Consider the following 23371-nt stretch of genomic DNA (forward strand, 5'->3'; position numbering starts at 1 on the left):
GTTGCCACCTTCCTTTGGCAGTGCCCTCTCCCTGGAGCTGCCAGCCCTTCAGCCCTGAGTGTTTTCACAAAGTATAGTCTCTGCTCTCTCTGAGTGCAGGGACAGCCAGGCTAGGGCGTGCACTTGTCAGAGAACATGATTCACACCAGTTACTTTCCTAGACAGAGATGACTAGAAAGGAGTCAACTACTCTAAATGTCAGAAACCAAGAACGGAAAGTATAATTCAGGAAAGAGCAGTCAAATACTGACACGTGCCAGTTTCTCTGTAAGGCCGGTTTCAGAGGCTGGGAACAGAGAGAGAGAAAAAAGCGGGGAGAAGGGACAGGAGAGACAGTGCAGGCAGAGGGGGAGACACAGCGTGACCTCAAGGGGGCCCGAGGAGAAAGGGACGCAGGCCCAAAGGTGGGTAGCAAAGGCAGGTGTAGGACCTGCTTGTCTTGGCCTCTGAGGGTGTGGGCCCTAGAGTCTCAGCAGGGCCTGTGACATGCCCATCGGCCCTGGGGACCCAATGCTCTGTGCACTGCAGAGAGCACACAAGTACCAGGCAGGAGACAGCTCCAGGCAGGATGGAATGTTCCAGAAGGTCACCTGAGACAAGTCGTAGGAGGACAGTCCATCTCTCTGATGCACCTCCAGCTCCGCCTGCTGTTGCTGCAGCTGCCTGTGGAGCAGAAGTGGACAGAGGTGTGAGGAGGCGGTGAGAGGCCTGAGCTAGGGTGCTGGTCCCCAAGTCACAGTGGGTGACACCCAACAGATCTCACAAACAGTTTCCACTGCTAACTATCTTATTTTTACTGCCTCAAATCCCTTTGGTTCAACTTGAGATGACCACACTGAACTACTCATGTAAGTTTTGATGTATGGCTTCATTTTATGCAGAGTTCAAAGATACCACACCATAAAGAATACCTTATAAGCTGAAACTCAGAAAAGCAGTTGGATTTAATGCCGAACAAAGCAGCTGGCTTCAGCTAAGCCCACCTGTCATTGGCAGGCATTCAGACTGCCTAACACTGCATGTCTTTGGTAGTCACTCAAGCCACCCTCCGACACTAGGAAGCGGAAGCCGGAGCGTTGGCAATAGACTGGGACTTGCTTTCAGTTCTGGTCCTCTCTGGGCTCCTGAAGCAGGGGAGGGAAGTGCCTTTCTGGGGAAGGAGAAAATGAGGTCTTGGTGTGGCTGGCAAGTCCCCAGCACCAACCCCAGTGGCTCTGAGGTACAGACATCAGCATCTCCATCCCATCCATGTACTTCTGCTCCTGCAGCTGAGTACATGCACAAGAGGCACTGCCCCGGGCCTCTCCGTTCTGAGAAGGAGAACGGGACTTCTCAGATGCCTCAGCACTATATAAAAGCAAATCTCAGGGAGCTTGCATATTCCAGAGAGGGAGCTGAGTGGCAGCACATGGCAGGGGGCTGGGGGTGCCCCCTCAGCAAACGCTGCTCTCCTTAGCTGGGGAGAGCATCCCAGGACCAGAAGGCAGTTTTCCCAGCTGCTTCTTGCTAGCCAGGTGCTGGTGCTAAATGGGGGCTGCCATTGATCCCTGATGCTTCTTGGACAGGAGTTTTCACTCAGCCTGAGTAAGGGAGAACAAAACCTTTTAGGGGGACATCAGAGGCAACCAGAACCCAGCTGGGGCATCCAGCCTCAGGGAGAGGGGCTGTTAGTGCTTCCCAGGGCCAGGGAAGGGGTTTGGAATTGATGGGATGGGGCAGGGAACAGCATGGGCCTGAATGTGTTTCAGAGCTTGCTCACTGGGACTCCCGAACTGGCACAAAAGGGCCTGAAGGAAGGCAGAAGAGCTGGCTCGAGGCCAACAGGCACCTGTGAGATGGCAAAGGCTTCCACCAGGCATTGGGTGGGGATGCTGGAGAGTCCTGGGTGGAGCCTGGAGCCCTGGTTCTGCATCAGGTTAAAGAGAGGCAAGGGCTGGGGACAATTCAGGCTTGGTGACTGAATGTCTCAGTCCTTTACTGGCTCTTGGCTCTGCGGAGACCAAGAATCTCCCTTCCCTTCATTTCCCTTCTTTTGTACCCACCCCTGTTCTTGGCCTCCCATTTACCACTAACCAGGTAACCACTAGAACCATCACTAAATACAGAATGGTCAACTGGCTCAGAGAGACTCAGGTGTGACTCTGAGCTTGTTGGGGCTGTAAGAAACACACACACACACACACACACACACACACACACACACACACACACACCCCTGCACAATAAGCACTGTGCTCATGAAAACCAAAGGCCACAGGAATGAGGGCTTGGCCCCAGGACATGCAAAGAGATGAGTAGTCTGGATCCCCTCAGGGCAGCCAGGCACATAAGCGTGAAAACATCAGGGTGTGGGGTTCAAAGTCAGCTAATAACTGGTCTCGGGAAACAGTATCAACCCCCAGGAGTGTCAACCCCCAGGAGTGTCAACCCCAGGCCCCCAGGCCTGGTGGGGTTACAAGATGTACACTGGAATCAGCTTTGTTTCCTGGACTCCTTTCCATATGGACGGAACAGGAAAGAAGCAGAGTTGAGAAAGAGGTCTTTTCAGCAGCCTCACACAAACGCTAACCAGGCCACACTCAGCATCTCCAGGAAGTTTCTTTTGCATGCTTTCAACTGAATGCAAGGACTGAGCTTATACATCCCCACTTCCACGCATACTCCTAGAGAACTTCTCCCTCTCAAGTCTGGGCTGCCGGAGAAGTTCAGCTTCAGGAATTCAAGAGAGGCAGCTGCTCACATCCATGGCCATCACTGCCCTCTACTGTTCACAGGGGGCTTTTCCAGCTCACACAGAAGACCTTTCAGGTCAGAAGACTTCAAATTGAGCATCTGGGCTGACTCTGTGTCCTTGGGTGATCTGATCCCGTGATCTCCAGAGTTGCTAAGGACCACAGTCCTAAGCAAGTGGGCAGGCACCACTTTGCACAAAAGGGTGCTCTGTGTTATCAGTCCTACCCGACTTTCATGAAGAAATGGGAAGAAAACAAAGCCTCAGTGGTGAAAAAAACCCACAGTCAATTTGATCAAATGTCCAAGTTTAACTGGATAGACAACGACATAGAAAAAATGAGGTAACAGGTCTTTGCATGACAGGGTCTACGACTTCCCATATTTCTCCCTATAACAGTTATGAGTCTAGAATGGAAGCTGGAGGGAGAGGAGGAACAGAGCCCTGTTCCAGGTGAGCCAGCAAGGGATGTCCAGAAGGAGGAGCTGTCACAGCTCTGGAGAAGGACTGGTGGCAGGGACTTGCCTGTGTGGTCACTGGTGGCCATGGGACAAGTGACTGCAGCAGTGGTGGGCCAAGAATAGCTTCAGGGACTGAGGAGGGGACTGCAGAGGTGGGAGGGACAGCCATGGTGGCCTGGCTGGACAGGGTCTTCCCAGATCCAAGGGGTCCCCTGGAAGGGGCTGGGTGAGTGAGTGCCAGGGAGGCAGAGAGCACACGGGAGTAGGAAGACCTCACCCAGGAAGGAGGCAGAGGGCAAGGACCAAGTTAGATTTTCAGCAACTGCAGAAAGCATGCGGGCCCTGGCCTCCCAGCCAGTGGTCTCTGCCCACATTTTGGAGAAGAATGTGGTGCTGGACTTGGGGAAGCAGAGGAGAGCTGCTCAGACAGGGCAAGGTTGATGTTACCACCATCACTACCAGGTCAGGTACAGCTGCTGCAGCTACACTGTGCTGTGCTGGCTCTGCCCATGGCACTCTGGGCATGATATAGGCAGCACCGGCCCAGGACCTGCTTAAGACTCTAGGGTTCTGGGAGAGCAGGTTCTGCTGCTGTCCACACTGGGCTGAGGGTGGGAGCTGGGATTGTAACCCAGGAGGCTCTTGTATGGACTCTTCCCCATCCTGTGCCTTGTCCCCAGGAGTTGGGCAGAGGCTGAGGGTGCAGAGTTGCTGCGGCCTGGGACAGGAAGCTGCTTCTCCAGCACAGACAGGGCTCCCACATCCAAGGGGACTTTGAGACAGCAGCAGTGGACAGAATGGGGTGATGCTGGCATCTGGGTGGGGAGTGGTGGGCTTCAAAGAGGGCCTGACCGGGTTTTGAAGCTCAGAAAATGGAGGAAAGTGGCGCCACTGACCACAGCAGGGAGATAGGAGGACAATTCTCAGCACATAAGCCTCATCCCACACCAGTCGCCCCTGGCAGGGCTCACTTGCTGCGCATGTCTTTGTGTTGGTGTCTTGGCTTTGCACAGATGCTCCGTGATGTACAACAGGTTATGTCCCAGGGAACCCATCTCAGCTGAACTACACCCTTGCCCACCAGCCTCCCAGCTGAGCCCCAAATGCTGGACATGAAAGCACAGTTCCTGCAGAGTATGCACCACATTCACAGTCTCCAGAAGGTGGAAGCCAAAGGCCGCACCATCCTGTGTCTGGATTGTGTGTATTTCCCTGAGTCTGAGAGCAGAGAGAAGGCACAGCTCCCCTGGTCACGCTCCCCATGTGTACACCTAATTCAGGACTGGTCACAGCACTGAGCCTGACCCTGTCATCTTCACGGTGACCTCACAGGGAGGGCCATCTGCCCCTTCACTGAGCAGGAAGTGAAGGCCAAGAGAGGTTGCAACTGGCTCAGACACACAGCTAGAAAGTGCAGAGCCAAGCCAGAGCATGGATCTGCCTGTCCCTGGGCACTAAGTACTCACAGTGCACCTCACAGCTGTCCTGATGCCTAAGCCCACATCCTCCACCCCAGCTGCAGTAGGGCCAAGGAACCAGAGAAGCACACTGCACAGAGCCCCATTCTGCAGGGCACTGAGCTCAGGGGAGACAACCAGGAAGGCCAGCAGTGCCTCTGAACCCAGATACTCAGTCCTATGGATGCTTCTGAACAAGGAGGGATGCACCCTCTGCTGCTACGCTTACCCCCAGTCCCTAGGGACTTCCAGATGCAGGCAGAAGCTGGGAACAGAAAGAGCCCTGGACACGATGGCCTGCTATGGACGTGCCAAGAGTAGGTGGATGCCGGGATGGGGGGCCACGTACTTGACATTGGTGTTGGTGCAGATGATGTACTCAATCTCGTCGGAATAGGGGTTCTGGAAGGTGAAGCTGCTGGTGCGGATTAGCACCCACTCCCGGTTCTTGGTGCGAAATCGATACATGACTGACAGCACTTGGCCCTTCAGCTTCACCACCTGAGAAAACATTTGGGGAAGGAAGTCAATAGGAGAAACGGTGCCAGACAGCAGAGGGAGAGGCACCAGCAGGGCCATGCTGTGAGGGCCAGTGGGACCTCAAAGTAGGGACACTGCAGTGACAAGACAGCAAGAGAGGAGAGGGTAAGAGAGAAGAGGTCCGCTAAGTGACAGGACTGTTCGTCTGCTTCCTCTCTGAAACAGGCCCTTCTGTCACCACTGCATGAGAAACCCACTAGCCAATGCCCATGGGACAGCAGGACTATCAGAAATCAGAACATGAGAGCTCTGTAAGAGCTGTGTTTTCCTCTTCGCTTTGGCTGCTTGGTTATCTGGGAGTGGTGCTAGTCTCTCCCGGAGTTATCACCTCTCCTGAGCATGCAGCTACACTGTACTCATGGATTTATTTCTTCATAACTCACATAAGAAATTCTCAAAAATGGATTCCAAATACTCTCTCGGAGGAGCAGTCACAAAACGACAGATCTGTATGCCTCATTTATTTGCACGTCTATCTGTGCCTCCTTTTGTGTTGGGGTGTGGTATGGTTTCCAATGTGCTTTCAAATGCTTTACATCGGATACATCCTCACAAGGGTTAGGCGAAGTGGGTTTTACAGATGACAACACTGAGACTCGGGGAAATTAAGTAAGTTGCCCAAGATCACACAACTTTGATGGACAAGCTGGTACAGGAGCCAAGATCTTACTTCTAAATCATAAGCCCTTCTCTGGCTACACAACCTGCCCTTCTGCTGTTTAGACAGACACCACCACCAAGGCAGTAGCGACAGGCAGCTGTGCAGATGGCCACATCTGGTGCAGACTTCACAGCTGAAGCATCCATTGATGGTCCAGGCCTGGGAGTGATCATAGCACCAGGATACGATAAGGTGACCAAGACCTTCCATGCGGGCCTGCGTAGCCCCGAGCCCACACCTAGTCAGGCCCGTACATCTCCAGGCTTCCTGTCTAAAAGCTCATAGCATGTTCGCGGATAAAAATGGGGCTGGGGTCCAGGGCCAGGAAGCCCAATTCTCCGTTTCCTAACACTGCCTGCATTGGTGCCTTTGCTCCCTGCTGGGTGCTGTTGTCTCCAGCAGAATGTGTGCCACATGGGGATAGAGATGTCTTGGTCACCTGAGCCTGCCCTGCCCCAGCCCTGAGCTCAGCATAGAGCAGGCACCTAGAGCACTTCCTGAGCCAGCCTGGGTGGGGGAAACACAAGGCTCCCTGCTGGGAAACCCCTAGTGATAAACAAGCTCCAGGAGGGCAAGGCCTTCCCTCCCACCTTAGAGGATGCCATGGATCTGTTGCCGCAACAGGACCTCGGTTATTCCCTCACAGGGCCCAGAGGTCAAGGCCACATGCTTATCAGGTCCCCACAATGGGGGACTCGCTTGGGGACTGCTCTGTGGCTACACCAAATACAGGGGCAGCAGGGAGTTGCTGTCCACTCCTGGAGACCCATGTCCCCTTGTCTTGCCTACCTTAGATTTTTAACTCCCTCTAAGCACAGGGAGGGCATTGTCTGTGTTCAAAGCCAGGCCTGGGGGCTGGGGAGACATATGAGATGATGGGACCCTCCAGGCCTGCAGCTGGCAGGGGCAAAGTACCTTGTCTGTATTGCTTCGCATAGCCTCACAACTGTGTTCCGGTATCTGGAAAAAGGGCTTCAAAGCAGCACCCTGCCCAAGGTCTCACGGTGCTGGGTCTTAGATGCACCAACCTCAGCATCCTTTCCATGAGTCCCTACTGCCCTGCTACAATCCTTCCCCAAAGTGCTTCTCACCTCTCAGGGATGGGACAGATGTGCAGCTAACTGTAACCCAGAAGGCATCTGCTAAACACCACCACACAAGCCAAGACCAAATGTCCCGAGGCTATCAGGAAGGAATTTCCTGGGCTGGGGGGGGGGGAGGCGGGGTCTGCTCATAGGTAGGGGTGCATCAAATGTCAGCAAGTGAATGTGTGCCAGGAGAGCCTCTTGGTAGGAGGCACAGCAGAAGCCAATTCTGCAGGCTGGGAAAGCTGAGATGTGATGGAGGACTGGACTACACCGCCCTGGGAACATGGTCCAGCTCTGAACATTGTGCTCAAGTCAGGTGTGGTGCTCATAACGGGAGATGCAAAGGTCAGGCCTAAACCCCAGCAGAGCTTGGCTCTACATGGAAACAACTCTCTTTGTCATCACCCATCACTATCATCATCACCATTTTATCATTCTCACCACCACCACCAGCAGCAGCGTCCTCATCACCATCATGGCTACCCCCATCACCATCGTCACCACCAACTCCACCCTCACCGTCATCATCACCAACATCACCGTCACTACCACCATCACCACCGTGAGCAGCATGAGCACCATCACTACCATCATCACCACCATCCTGGAAGGTGTGTAAGCAGAAAAGAGGGTGGGAATGGAGCCTGCCTAAGTTTCACTGTGCTCAGCTCTTCCATTTGACGTCCTCGTAAACTGACCCAGAGAGGCAATCTAAGAGCAGACAGGAGTTTGTCACACCCTGGGTCTGCGCGCTGTCACTGCGCCAAACTCAAATTCCTCACAAATTCCATCATGCTCCCTGGCTCTCCTGTCTGGGCTATTAAATGCCTTTGTTTAAATCTAGAGTTCAAGGCTGACTCTCAGCTGGCACAGCTCCCTCCTTGCTTTTGCAAGACCAAGCCACTTCCCTTTATCAACATTTGTTCCCCGCCTTGGCTGCTGGTGGCCACAGCCCAAGGAACACAAGCTCAGGGCCGACGTTGGCCATGCTCCAAGACATCCCCGGAGCTGCTGGGCCACTGCCCACTGCTCCCTGCGATGGGGTGGGGGCACTAGCTCTTGGGCATCGTGGCCCGGCTTCCCTTCCTGCCCAAGGAATGAAGTGGCTGCTGGCATCGCCAGTGATTTAAACTGGCTACTGAGGTGAGATCAGATCTTCAATTCCTTCTTTTTGTTTTCAAAGCCTTTAAGTTTCAGAAATAGCAGTGGGTGGAGAGCCCTGTGTTTGAGGTGAGGAGGTGTTGGGGGATCTTTGGGGGAGGCGGGCCTGGGCCCCAGCCCCAACTCTGTCACTGCCTGGCTGTGGGACCCAGGTCAGACCCAAGTCCTGGTGTGCACTGGGAGAGGTGAGGCTGACAAACTTGCTGTGTGCAGCTGAGGGCCATCTAACGTGATGTATGAAAAGCGGCCTGGCTGGCTGCTAGGCAGAGTGGAGGCCCCTCCCTGTTAGAGGTCCATGTCCACGTGCCCAGAAAAACTAACTGAACCCAACCCAAGCCCAAGGATGCCAGGTGACAGGCCAAGTGTCATCATTCCCACATGCTTCACAGATCTGTGGCACAAGAACTCACAGTGTTGATGCTAATTTCACACTTTTTCTCAAATGAAAGCTACCTGAGTCACTCGGGTGGCTTTGTTAAAAGCCACTCTTAATCCAGGTGTGGTGGTGCACACCTGTATCACCAGCACTCCGGGAGGCTGAGGCAGGAGGGTGGCAAGCTTGAGCCCAATTTCGGCAATTTAGCTACTTATTGAGATCCTGTCTCAAAAAGGGGGTGTGGGTCAGGATGTAGCTTAGTGCAAAGGCCCTGGGTTCAATGCTACAGTACAAAAAAGGGACCACCCTTGTGTGGAGACTGGGCCATTCAATGGTGGACATGAAATAAAAGCACAGACATGAGTCTGTTCACAGGGAGGTGAGGTGTAGTGAAGAAGACAGGACTCCAGCCCAGAGGAAAATGGACAAACACATAAAACTGGAATTGTGTTGAAGATGAAATGAGCCAAGGAGGCTGGGGCCTTGTTCTCAGCTAGGAGGTCACTAGGGGTATCTCTGGTGACATGAGACAGAGACTGATGGATAAAATGCCAGTCGTGTAAAGAGTCGGGAAGACCATTCTAGTCACACCAGGCCATGTGCAATGGCCCTCGTGTGGCCCGGGTTCAAGACAGTAGAAGGTCAGTGTCATACGACCTTGGAGCAATGTCCAGAGGAGGACAGACGGGGATGGCGGACACAGAGCATGAGACCATGGTTCGGAACTTGGACTTGACTCTAGAGCCCCTGAGAAGCTGCTGGTAAGTTGCAAGTAAAAATGAGGCAGAACTTGGGTACAGTTTCAGAATGGCTTAGACGGAAAGGAGTGAAGGCAGGTGCGGCTCTGGAGTGACTGCAAAGGTCATGGGGGACTGGTGGCCGGGGCCAGACAGAGGAGAGCATGGTCCTAGACATCCTCCAAGGCCCCCAGGACTTGCAGAGGGAGCAGGATGGCCGAGGAGAGACGGTCATTTCTCCCAGACAGGTGGGGCAAAGGAGGCAGGGAGCTGAGGAGGATGTGCTCCCTGACTGAGGGTTGTGGGGATCTGGAGGGGACTGGGGACACAGCTTGCAGAGCATGGCTGCGGCCAGGACAGCTGGGTGGGTTGGCCACTGGGCAAGGTACTCCAGGGAGATGGGGCCAGAACAGAGAGATGAGAGAGAGAGAGAGAGAGAGGAGAACGGGGACTAGGAAGAAGAGAGAAAGGAGAAAGAACTCAAGAGCGCCCCCATCACTGCCCAAAGAAGAGCCAGAGGAGGAGGGATCTGCAGGGAGGTGGAGAAGTGAGGAGAAAGTCAGAGTGGGCCTGCTGCAGAAGAAAGCACAGAGCCGGGGGGACGGGGTACTCAGTCCAACGTGGTCTGGAGTAGGACCTTGTCTATGCACAGTGGGAGTGCCCTGTATGGCATGCTGGCCTGATTCACCAGAGCAGGAAGACGACAGTGGCTACCTCCCACACTGTTGCCACTGTCTATGCCATCTGTGTGCACCTGGCCCATAGCTGGTGGTTGGTAAGGAGCAGGTGCTGGGTCAGTGTACACGAAGCCACTGTCAGGATGGCCTCCTGTCAGGCTCCAAGGGGCATTTTCATTCCTCCCCCTCTCCTTCTAAAGCATCATTACTAACAAGCTCCCCTCTCCTCACAGTGTTCACATGTTGGTTCCCATGGCTTCTGCCCCACTTCTGGCCTCATTGCCTCTCATCTGGACAACTGCAAGAGTCCCCAGCTTGTCTTTGCTTCCAGCTACTTCCTTCACCTTCCCTTCTGTACAGCTGGGTTGACGAAGTTGTTCCTCAACACCTACCCAGCCCCAGCCCTCCGGGGAGCCCCGTGTGCCTTCACACAGCCAGAGAACTATAGCTCCTCAGTGGGGCTTTGAGGTCTCTGGCCCAAGGCCTCCCTGGGCATCAGCCACTGCCTTCCATGTCTTCGCTACAGGTCGGCCTGTGTTACTCACCCCCAGAGCTGCTCAGGGTCCTCTCTGCAGGCCACATTCTGCTGTATCTCTGGGCTGCCCTCAGGCTGAAGTATCCTCTCAGTTCCTATGTGTCCACCCTTAGATCATCCCGACTGCCCCCTCCCTGGGGAGCTTTCCTGCCTCTAGCCAAGCACAGTCTCTTCATGTTCTTTGCTCTGTGGTGTTTTCCTCAGGACCCTCAGAGCTCTCTCTTCACAGAGTAATGATTTCCTCGTGGTCCATCTTCCCACCAGCCTGTGCGCTTCCTGGAAGGGCCCTGGCTGACACTTTAGGCAGACGTTTGCAGGCTATACACCACATAGTAGGACACATGTCCTGCTGGCCATCTCCACACCCATGCAGGCTGTGTGTCACTTAGGCAGGCCTCACAGTACCTGCTGAAAGCTCTCTCGCAGGTGGCTCTGATCCTCTGGGTGGCAGAATTCCAAAATGTCCTTTCCCAGAAGGTCCTAAACAAAGAGCAAGCTTTAATGATCCAGATTCCTTCCTCCCTTCCTCCATCTGCCTCCCCGTCCCTTCCTTACCTTTTCCCTTCCTTCCTTCTTCCCTTTCTCTCTACCCCCTTCTCTCTTTTCTTTCTCACTACTGGGGATCGAACCCAAGGTCTCACATATGCTAAGCAAGCACTCTTCCACTGAGGTACGTCCCCAGCCCTATTTTTTTTTTTAATTTTGAGACAAGGTCTCACTGACTTCCTTGAACTTCCAATCCTCCTGTCTCAGCCTCCCACGTAGCTGCGTTACAGATGTGTACCACACAGTCTGGCTTCCAAATTCCATGTTTGATGATTTATCAATCCACCAATAGACAAAAGCATTCATTTCATCTCCCTTAACTCATCTCTTTCAGCCTTTCCCACCACGGATTTTTAAAAATATGGATGCCACTTTGGGGAGGCTCCTCAAAGAGCCAGTCTCTTCAAATTCACTCTAAGTGCCTCTGGTACATTTCATACCAATTTCTAATTTTGCTAATGCACCAGATCAGCAGCTTCCAGAGTGCAATTTTATTTTTGTTTTTTTTTAGAAAGACAAATCGTCATCAATATATTTTTAAAAACATCAGAAGTAGACAAGAGGTGAACAGATGTGCTGCCTATGAAAACTGAAATTGTTTAAATGTAGAAACCACAGCTGTCTGGTGGCCAAGGAAGTGAGGTTACTGTGAAACCATCATTCTTGCTAGAAGCCTGCTTGTTCTGTACCTTCACACGCCTGTTTTATTCAGAGGACCCAGCCTTGACCCCAAACAAACATAAGTTTCACCACAAAGCAGGGCACAGTAAGTAAACCATCAAAAGCAAATGTGTTGTAGGAACCTAGTCCAGTTGGAAGTGCCTTCAGAAATGTAAACTGACTGCTAGATCAGAACCCATGTGAGCCCTGCTGCTGTCTGCGTATGAGCTGAACTGGCTGTGATGGGAAGTCTTATCAGCTTGTCCAGGAGCACCCGGATGCTCATGGGAGGGGCAGGAGATAAATGGGTTTGTCTGGAAATAGTGCCACTGGAGGTTATGGTGAAATTGGAAACAGATCCCTTTTCCTGCTTATTCCATGCAAGAATCTCAATGTTTGCATGAGTCTAGAGATGCAGAATTATGTGACGTATTCTAATATTTCTGCTTTGGTCTATTTCTAGTTCTAAAATATACATGAGAGGCTGTGACACAGCTCAATGGTAGAGCACATGCCTGGCATATGAGAGGCTCTGAGTTCCATCCCCAGCATCATCAAAAAATAAAATATACATGTAATTAAAATACACATATCCCAAAGTTGGTTCTTCAAAACAAAGATGGATTTTTAAAAGATTATTCTTGGCCAAGCATGGTAGCACACGCCTGTAATCTCAGCACTTGGGAGGCTCATTGAAAGTCTGTGGCCAGCCAGGGCTACATAATGAGTTCAAGACCCTGTCTCAAAAAAATAGAAAAGAAAAAAGATTCTCATTTTGAAAGAAATTTAAATCTATATAGAGGTTATAAGGATAGTATAGTAAATGCCTTTCTATCCTTTACATAGATTCAAGCATTGTCAGTATTTTGCCACTTTTGCAATTTCTTTTCTTAATATACATATACTTACACACATTCACATATGTGTACACATACATATTTAACAACTTCCTGCTAAACCACTTCACAGTAAGTTGCAGACATCATTACACATTCCCCAAAGTATTTTAGCATGTATATCCTAAAAATCATCTTACAAAACTGCATATAGCATACTATACCTAAGAAAGTCAGTAACTGATAGAATCACCCAATGTTCTGTACATGTTCATTTTTAAGCTGTCTCCCAAGCCACTTTTCCAGCTAGACAGCTCCAGGCCCAAAACACAGTTCCCACTGCACAGCCTTACTCTGCCTCTCTGGTCCTGACCTGGGACAATTACGCCTGCTCTCTTGTGTTTCCAATGTTGCTGTGTTATAAAGAGCAATCTACAACAAAGGCCTGAAAATACGCCCCAGGTTACAAAGTTTTCCTGAAGGGACTAGGCAAAATTAGGTGTGCACAAGGCTTTGTAGACACTTTCCTGTTAATAAACTTCATAATTCAGACTGACCGATCTGAACTCTGGTTTGAAAATTGAGCTGAGAAACACAACGCTAGGGGAAGAGTAAGGGGTCAACCTCAGCAGTGCCACTGTTTACAGTGAACCTTCGTTTTGGGCGGGTGATGCCCTGTCCAGGCAGGAAGCATAGGCATCCCTGCTTTCTCCACAGTGTCACTGTGCCTACCTTGAACAAAGGAAATAAACACATTTGAGGCAGAGCTCAGTCTCCACCGGTGCACAGCTCACAGCTGGCTCCTGACCTGGGGCTGGTAGCCGATCACACTGATGCACCTCGGGTCCACGAATGTGATGATCCCGTCGGAGTTGTGCCGGGACAGGAACTCCGTGGGCACCGACATGCCGTTCATGTCCATGCACACAGGGGAGCTGGTCACCTGCAACAGGACAGCCCAGCTGAGCGGCACCAACAGAGGCAGAGAAGTGACATCCCAGGCATCTTGATTTGGCCCCACACATTCTTCCACGTCACTGACACAGATGGCATAGTGCTCACTATGTGGCTCTCATGCCCCATTTCACCAACAATGGGTCACTTTCCTTGCATTACTGAGCCTCAGTGTCCTTCTCTGCCAACATGATGATGAAAGCTGTAGCCTCACTGGGTGGTGAGGCTGGACAGAGGTCGCACTGGGAAGCCTGAAGCCCTGTCTGGCCCAGCTGGTGATCGAGAGATGGTAATGTCCTTCCTTCTCCTGCCTTCTCTTCTACTGAGTAGCAAATGAGCCCAGGGAAACAGTTCAACTTTTGAAAAAGAGGTGGTTTGTGCCAACAACAAGCACCCAGTTTGTTGGATATGAATGAAACCACCTGCACATCTGTCTGGAAACAAGGGACAGGAAAGACCAGCATCTTCACCCATGTCCATCCTGAACTGACTCAGTGGTTCCTGTGCTTGTCAGATACTGAGTGTACCTGACTGTCACAAGGCGAAAGGACATGTTCCTTGCCTGAGGACCCCGAGGGTGAGCATACACTTGGCTGACTATAGCAAGACAGATCACAGAAGGGTGATCCTGGAGGCCACAGCTTGGAGCTGGTCTGGGGGAGCGACTGGCTCTGACAAGGAGACCGGGTGGAGCTTTAGCAGGTTCTAGCAGAGTGAGTAGGTGAGAAGGACAAGAGGAGGGGATTCTCCAGGAGAAGAGAGTGGAACACAGCAGACCAAAGAACCACCTCACAGGCACCCTTGGGGATGGGAGGTGGGTGTGGGTGCCTGGAAGAGGAGGGTGTGGCTTGGGAACAGGATGCAGTGGGGAGAGGAAGGAGAGGTGGTGAGGTTGGAACAATGATCAAGGGCCTCGACCGGAGTCCTGGGATCTGGGAGGGGTTGAGCAGGGACAGGTGCAGACAGAGCTCACTGCAGTGACCAGTGAGGCAGGAGTGGACCAAAGCGCACTCTGTGCAACTCGCCCGCTTCTCCTCCCAGACCTGGCCTCAGCCTCGTCCCAAGTGAGACCAGAAGCCCCACAAACACTGAGAAGAGAACCAGAGATCCAAGCGGACATCCCATCACCTGTCCCTTGCTCTTTGCAATTGCAAGCCTCATCAGAGATGGAAAAAACCCTGCGCTTTTCTCTTACCTGGAGTCTCCCGATGGCCACCAGGCAATATTTACTGCCTTGTCCCACGTCAGCGTCTTCTTCGGGTATCGTCATTCCTGAAATGAGAGACGGCAGCAGCATTAACACATCCTAGGTCAAGGGGAGAGGCTAACTACTGTGGTCATGCTGTCCATTGACAACATGGACCCGAGCTGGCCCACGGTGGGGGGGGGGAGCTAAGCAGCCCCTTGCCCACTCTGCCCACCCCCTGATATCTTGTGATAATCTCCTGGTACATTACCACATCTGCACTTGTGGGTCATGCAGAGCAAAGTGAGGAAGACAAAATGCAAATTATTTTATCGGCGCATTTGCACAATTTTGCTGAAACACTTAGGAAGGAAACTGCAGGAAGAAACCTACATGGGGCTTCCATATCATCTAAATATTTCACTTCTCTGTCAACAAAGAATCACAGACTATCAGAAGCAAAAGATAAAAGAAAAACACTGATGCTGAAGTTCTTAACTTGCCTGGCAAATCCACACAGGCCCACATTTCCCCTGGGGAGGAAAGTCAGGTTTTTATGGGCAACGAAGGAGATGCCACTGGGGAAGCACCGCACCCAGGGCTCTGGATAGGAATGAACTGGGCAGCACAGCTCTGCTCAGTGGTCACACAAGAGTCTTCTGTTAGGTCCAGGAAAGGTCTGGCACTGGAAATCTTCCCAGCACAGGGCTCACGGACATTTGCAAGTGATCAGAACTACTGTGGAGAAATGAGCATTCTGGTTTCCTATCCACAGGGCCAGTGCTGTTGCAAGAATCTGCCTCCAGCTGCCTGACACAACTGATATTTCCATACCAGACCTGAGGCCCACAGTGACAAGAACTACCACTCAGGGCACAGTTCTGAGAGCCACAGACACGCCACACCTCCTCCCCACTCACCTCCCTCTCTCTGTCCATCCATGGGCAGAGGTGGCCAATCCCTCTAGTTTCCAGTTTACCTTTGCTGTGTTTCTTTTGCACAAATGCACAGAGAGATGTATATTTTCTTAAATCCCCTTCTTTCTTCCACGAAAAGCAGTGTACAATGCATACTCATGGGCTTTGCTGCCTGTACTTTACAGTATGTCCTGGAATTCCTCTGTATTTGTGGACAGAGCTTCCTCTTCCTAGGTTCTTTCCAGAGCAGCACAGGGCTTGATTGTGTGCAGAAGCTGTATGTGTTTAGCCACACTCTCCTGTGTACGAATGCAGAGGTGTGCCCAGTATCCTGTAATCGGAAGCAATGCTGCCATGGCTAACTCTGCACACCTGCATTTTCTTACCACTGAGTGGTATTTTCAGCGTGGATGCCCAGCAGTGGGGCTGCTGAGTCAAAAAGTAGGCACAGATGTAGCTTTGTTTTGTCAAATTTCCCTCCAGAAGGGTTGTACCAATTTGCATTTCCTGGGGCAACCCATGAGAGGTCTGATTCTCCACAGTGCTGGCTGACAGAATGTGCTGACCCATTATGTATTTAACGTTTGTCAGTCTGGCAGGTGAGAAAATACATCTTAGTGTTGTCTTCATTTGCATTTCTCTAATGATGGTGAGTGTGAACATTATTTCATGATGGAGGGCCCATTTTCTATCTTGCTTTTTAGTGAACTATCTCCTCGTGTTTCTTTCCCATTTTCCTGTTGGGATTTTGGTAATCTCTTAATTTTTCCCTGTGTATTAGGGATCAGCCTTTGTTGTGTATATCAAGAATAATCTCACCCCATTGTCCCGTCTTTTGACTTATGACCATTTAAATTTTTAAAAATTTTTATGTAATCAGATTTATCAATCTTTTTAAAAATTACCTTGGGAGCCTGGGCTATAGTTCAAAAGTCATTTCCTCACACGGAGGTTAAAGTGAAAGTCATCCTTGTTTCCTTCCAATACTTTTATGGTTTCATTTTTACATTTAGATCCCTAATCCAGGCAAAGTTACTCTTCTTTAATGTATGAGGCATACAACTAATTACATCTTTTTCAAAGTGGCTCTTTAGTTGTCCCACAGACATTTAAAACCTGTGCTCTTAAAAAAGGAATCAACATACATCATGTAAAGGTACAAATTCCCTATGATGAATACAATCATTATGCAAATCTAAGTTGTACCAATAAAATTTAAGATGAAAAAAATCCTATGCTCTCAGATGCCACCTCTATCCCATAATAAATTTCCATATATGCCTGAGTCTGACTTTGAACTTTCTTCTGTTCTGTACAATGGTATTCTCTAGCACCAATGCCACCACATTTTAGTTACAGAGGCTTTACTGTTGTCTTAACATCTGATAAGACTTCCTTGGTAGCTTTTCTTTTTTAGTACTTTCTTGGCTATTTTTGAAAATATATTTTTCCACATGAACTTTGGTATCAACTTATCCAACTCCATAAAGTAGCTTGATGGTGTTTTTATTAGGTTTGCATTAAGTGTGAAACAACTTCAGGAGAACTGATACCTTTATAATGTCAAAGCCTCCTGCCCAAGTGCAGGGGTTGCTTTCTCATTTGCTTAGTTCTACTTTTGTGTCTTTCAGGAGCATTTAAATGATTCCTCACATATACTTGTGCTTTTATATTTATTAAAATATTCCTAAGTATATAATCTTATGTAAATGGGTTTTTGCCACCATTTTACTCAGTTTATTGTTCAAAGCTACTAATTTTTTGTATTAACACTACATTGTGCTGCTCCACTGAATTACTGTTTCAGTTAGTTTTATCACTGATTCACAGGACTCTTGCAAGTGTACTGTCATACAATTTGAAAATAAAGGTATTTTTTTCATACATTCATTTGCCTCTAGTTTTTCTTATTTCATTGTGTGTACCTCTATTATAGACAATCCTCATTTAATGACCAAGTTTCATTCCTGCAAGTAGGTTGTTAAATGAATTGGTTGTCTATATATATATGTACAACATTCACAACAAATAAATGGTCAAAGGAAACTCCAGCTTGATGACTTTGCTTTTATTTGAATAACTCTTAAATGCAGCACTGTGATGTATAACAGAACATAAGAGTACAGTACTGTAGCATACAGTACAACCAGCAAAAATTACAGTACTGTACAGTGGAAGAAACCTTCACAAGGCCATACTGCCACTCATGTTCCTGAATCTTAAGCCTGAGTGGCAGGTGGAAAGTCTAAACATGCTTGCCTCGGTTATAAGTCCAGTCATTAAACAGGTAGGTCGTTATCGGTACAATGTTGAACAGTAAGAAAAACAGTGGCCATTCTTAGCTCAAGGTTTCTCCTTAAGTACTGCTTGTGGACTAAGTCTCTCTCTCTCTGTCTCTCTCTCTCTCTCTCTCTCTCACACACACACATATTTGGTCAATTATTGTTCAGCATAGTGGACAACTAGATTCTGATGTCTGCTGTGCACTCAGTGTTAGAATACTGTATGTTGTTTTAGTTGAGATATATGAGAAAAATATGGCCTCACGTAGATTAGTAGATGGAAAAGGAACAATATTTTCAGAATATTGTAGATATTTTTCTTCGGTATTTTGCCAAATCACAACAGATGGTAGTTTCTTAAAGGTTAGTTACAAAAGGGGATAGAGTAACATAAAACCCAAAACTATACCAATGAATTTTTCATACAGTTATATTAATAGATTGGTTTAAATCTTTGGAAGGATCTCTTATCCACATATAATTTTATATATCATGTATTGGTCATTTAGAAAATATTATTTTACCACATTATGTAGATTTTCTAAATGTTAACATACTACATTATTTAACAGAAAAAAACTCACTTGTTAATGTCACCATGGATCTCATCAGAAATATCTCTAGATGTTGGTCAAGATCACAGTGGTGGATGAAAGTTTGTGAAAATTCAAATTTTCATTAGAAATCTTGAGTCTTATCTTTGATAATATGTACTACCAATTGTTTTCTCATTTATTTAGTTTTTGGAGAAGATACATGCCAAATACTCGAGTCTGAAGAGCTATAGTTTGGTGCCTCTGCATGAAAAAAGCAGCTAGACCCAAACAGCCACTGTGGGCTTTCCCTGAGACCACTGCTGTGGCAGGTGAGCACCAGACCTGGCACACACACTCTCCAGTCCCCAGTTTAACAGGGCTCGCGATTTTCACCATGTCATCAAGGACATTCATAAGCAAAACAGTTCTCATCTCCATTTTCCACATTTGCTTACTTTACCCTCCCTCCCTTCCTCCCTCCCTCCCTTTCCCCCCTCAATTCTTGTTCTGATCTCTGACGTTATCTTTACACAGTGAGTATTCTAAATCCCCTCTTTCACAATGACATGGGTCATACTGGCGGAGGGACTCATCCTTTTCCAATATGACCCCGACTTACCTTAACTAATTATATGTACAAAGACTCCATTCCCAAATAAGGTCACATTTTGAAGCACTGCAGGTTGAGATGTCAACATAGGAAGTTTTTTGGTGCGGCAAATTTAACTCATAAGACCCTCTGTGAATTCTTTATGGTTCTTTTTGGCCTTTTCTCTGCCAGGACAGGTGTGACAGACATTCAGCTCATGAACTGAGAGAATCCTCTCCTGTGCCCAGGATGGGCACCACTAACCAAACACAGACATTTCCCCACTAGTTACAGAAGACTCGTAATCATCAGAATGGATCTATCAGAATGGATCATGAACTAAAGCCTACTTGCCATTTGTTAAACTTAGTGTCTTAATATAAAGTTGTTCACACACTAGCAATAATAATGACTAAACAGAAATTCAGCATGGATATACTGTCAAGTCTGGGAACCTTCTGGTCAGTACTGGGAGACGTGAAGAGGGACTTCATCCCCAGACATTCCCAGGATTCCTGCCGTGCTAGGTGCTTAGAGACCCAGGCAGGCAAGGGAGATCACCAGACACACAAACTTCAGTGATGCAGAGCACAGAGAGAGAAGCCTGCACAGGCCCTGCTGCGAAGTTGCTGGTAGGAGACAGGAAAGCTTTCTGGAGCAGGACTCCATATAGTTGGACCTGGCACACTTGCTGAGGTCCGCAGAGCCCAGGGACAAGCTCTAGTGGCTGTGGGATGACATTAAGGGGAAAGGAGGCACAGGATTGTGCAGTGACACATCTGGCTCAATTACACAAGGCCTCACCCCCTAAGCCACCAGTTGAGGGCTGGGCTCAGGGTGGAGAATCCACCTGACTGCGCTCCCATAGGACACGAACCTACAAAGCACCTCTGTCATCTGGAAGTCATTGCTTATCAGCCTCAGCCAACCAGATCATGGTCACTGTGCAGGCCCAACAGATGCCCCAAGAGGCCAATGGCTGAGACACTCCACTCAAAGCCCAACTCAGATGATTTTGTTCCCTATATTGGCAAGTTGTACTGTCTTTCTAGCCCATGAGGGATGAGAAGCAGCAATTTGTCACTGGATCAGGACAGTAGGAAAGCAGCACATGCAAAGAAAGGAGTACTAGCCACCAGCAGGGGATAGGACAGTGAACCCTCAGAGTACACCAGGAACTGCAAAGAAACAGACAAGACGACAGTGTGGCAGCCCCAAGGACCCCCATAAGCTGCACACTCTTGGAGAAGCACTGAGGACTTCTGAACTGAGAGCTCTGCATTTGTAGAAAGCACTGGGAAAGAGGAAAGCATACACTGAGTCTTTCATTTAAGCAGACAGAACATTCTGTGAGATACAAAACAACCTAAACGGAAGTAAAAGGTGAACATCAGCTGGAAAAAAATATCTGTAACATCCAGCATGGATGGAAGGCAGTCTGTGGGGCAGTGAGGCTTAGTGATCTTTAAGGGCTCCAGATCTACAGAGGCCAGCAATGTCCCAGCTCAGAAATCTGGCCTCTACTATTTCTGCCCCCCCCCCACCAATGGGGAACTGATAATGGTAACAGCTATTATCTGTCACATGGGCACAGTCAAGGCCCCTATTCTATAACACCCTGCCTGGTACTCAAGGCTGAAGTACATCTGGGTCTGTTTGCACGTGGTGCCAACCGCACTGTCCTTGACTGGTCAGAGGAAGTAGACCACCCATGGCCAAGCTGGCTCTGAGGGCCTGGGCTCTGCTGACTGCAGGCTTCTATGTCTGCTCTGGGCTGTGGTCAAGGGCTGTGGGGCTGAGAAACAACCCCGTGCAAGGCTTTGGGCTCTCTACTGTGAGGGGCTCTAACATTCTGTGGATCCAAACACCAGCTAAGCACCCTGACACTAGCAGCAGACCAGGCAAAAGAGAGCTTGTTCCCCCTTGGAAGGAATTCACCAGCCATTGGGGGAAACAGGGAAGGAGGTCATTAGGATCCCACATGATCTGTGTAAAAGAAAAGCTTGCTGAGCTTGGAGGAGAGGCGGGAGGCCAAGGCTGGCTGCCAGGATGCACACCGGTCAGGAGGAAGGCTTCCTGGTGGGAATGGAGACATGAATCAAAGTAGTTTTTAATATGAATGGGATAATTCCAACTATTTAACAGATCTCAATGATTCCCTAACCAGTTTCACAAGCTCATTTTGCCTTCAACTAAAGTACCTTCTCCTTGGATAGGGCCTTCCCTTGTGGAAGGGCTAAATAAAACCTGAGTACTGTAAACACCAGGAATGCAATGTGACTGGAAACTTGCTGGAATGAAACTCCTCATTGGCCAGCAACACTTCTCCATTTTTCACAAGGATTGTATTAACCCTGCGCAATACTCAGGAAACGGACTGTTTCTCATGAGCACTGGGTGGAGGCAGCCTGGACTCATCTTCACATGTCAGTGAAGACATGTTTGTGAATTTCACAAAACACAGGGGAAGAAAACCACCATGGTCTGGCTCTAAGCAATTCAGGGCACTTGTCCACGGTACACTTCCAAAGTATTCCCCAGGGATTATTAGTAAGTTTTAGGGGAAAAAGTGTTACTTTGGCAAAACACATTTGGGAAACACAATTTAAATAAACAAAGAGAGGTTTCCTCATTGTAGGAGTGTCAAGGAATTTACTATGCAGCCTTGGAATATAATCTGCTAGGAAGGGAATACAGTATGCGAAGTTTCTCAGGTGTACTGGCTCTGGGATCATTGTCATGAGACGTGTCTGAGGACTTTGATCTGGGAAGGCATCTTGAAAAATGCTGACGTGTTGCTTCTGTGTTCCAGAGCTCCTGCTTAGTGACCCTGTAAATGATCCCCCATTTGGCAAAGAAAAGCTCTGAAGCACAACTGGTGCTTTCTGCACCTATCAGCCATGCCCAAAGTGCTACAGAGGCTGCCAGTATCTACAGATGAGACCGTGAGACGTTGCTGCAATGTATGGTGCAGGCAGAGGGGAAGAAGGGAAGAACCAACTCAGCTCAATTCCCTGCATACAAAGGGAAAGGCTGCTTAGAGATTGAGTAGCGGTCCCTCAGTAGGATCAACCTACAATGCCATGGATGCCCTGGCTTGAGATGAGCCCAGAACAGGTAAGTCACAAGGAAAAGCAAACTTTGAGCCCCACCTCCCTGGGCACAATGTGGTGGCAGAGGTCAGCACTTCCTATTGGGGACTTGCGACTTTAGTCCTCTCCCTACCCACCCCAGCTCTGTGTGCAGACAAGTGAGCCTTTGTCTGGGTGACAGCAGAACTTCAGCACAGTGAAACATCCCTCTCCTCACTTGTCAGGGCCTGGGAGATCTTTCTGGAACTCACATGACCAATGGTGGAGCCATTCTCAACTCTCAGCAATGGACAACCACATGGTGCCGTCTCTCAGAGGAGCCAGCATGTGGAGACGAGGAGACTGATTTAACGAATCAGAACACCTCCTCCTACTACAAAAGATGAAGAATCTAAATCAGCTATTGACTGCGACTCAAAAGGAAGTGATAATCACAAAAAACACCACCTTCATTCAGCAAGGCAGAGTTCAGATGAAAAGCACACTTACCTCATTAAAAAAATAAATGGTAACATAAATAGAAGATTTGGATTGAGAAATTCTCCAAGATTTTAGAAGAAAAGGATAAAAGAATTAATATGAAAAGTAAAACTTTTGAGTGGCAGCAACAGCAGGCTGGGTAACTGGGCTGGGACATCCACAGGTCCCCCCATGAGGACACCCCTGACCCTGCAAACAGAAATGGCCCATTTCACGAAGATGAACAAAAATGGACTACTCTAGATGTACCTAAGAGAAATCCTTGAATTCCAAGGACAATGAAGAAACAATCTGCAATTGTTTTATGGGGGGAAAGAAAGCAAATCTTAACTTCTAAAGATGACAGGGCAATGTTCTCAGAGTTCTGAGGGAGAATCCGTGGCCAAGAACTCTCCAGGCAGCTGCACAAGGACACAGGAAGAACGTCTCACATTGGCAGAGCCACACATGTGATGCCTACTCACCCTTCTTGAAGGAAGTCATTTAGGGTGTCACCCTGGTGCTGAGAAAGGGACTGAAATAAAGGAGGGAGTGTGGTGTAGATAAACAAGTGTGGTGAGCAATGAAAGCTTGAACCCAATTAGTATCTGACTGTAGGTAACACAGTCATAAAATTTACTGTGAGTGGCAAATCTGTTTCTTGAAAGATATAGATGACAGATAGGTATCAGTAGATAGATGATATAAAATAATAATGACCAAATATCTAAGATCTAAATTCTGGATCTAAAGCCCCAGCTCATCCTCACACTCACTGGCAGGGGTAGGGGAGGCATCGAGCCCCAGGCGGAAGCCCACTGACTGGACTCGGTCCTCCTGGATTTGAATTCCAGCTCCCTACCCACCAGCTGTGGTCCTTTCCCAGTGCC

General features: G+C 49.1%; 1 protein-coding gene across 13 annotated transcripts in view; it reads right to left on the reverse strand.

Moving 5' to 3' along the window:
* The window catches only part of Arnt2 (aryl hydrocarbon receptor nuclear translocator 2), a 153139-nt gene that overhangs the window by 22149 nt on the left and 107619 nt on the right, over positions 1–23371 (reverse strand). For all 13 annotated transcript variants that reach the window (XM_087188469.1, XM_087188464.1, XM_087188468.1 and 10 more), the window contains 5 exons: positions 14616–14692; positions 13275–13409; positions 10830–10904; positions 4999–5150; positions 591–663 (listed from right to left, as the gene is read on the reverse strand). In XM_087188469.1, coding sequence (XP_087044595.1) covers positions 591–663; positions 4999–5150; positions 10830–10904; positions 13275–13409; positions 14616–14692 — 512 coding nt within the window. The remainder of the gene's footprint in view (positions 1–590; positions 664–4998; positions 5151–10829; positions 10905–13274; positions 13410–14615; positions 14693–23371) is intronic.

Source organism: Heterocephalus glaber, unplaced genomic scaffold (assembly GCF_053883595.1).
Source record: "Heterocephalus glaber isolate CG9 unplaced genomic scaffold, H.glaber_assembly_v1.0 deba00001531, whole genome shotgun sequence".
In the NCBI taxonomy this organism is placed as follows: Eukaryota; Metazoa; Chordata; class Mammalia; order Rodentia; family Bathyergidae; genus Heterocephalus; species Heterocephalus glaber.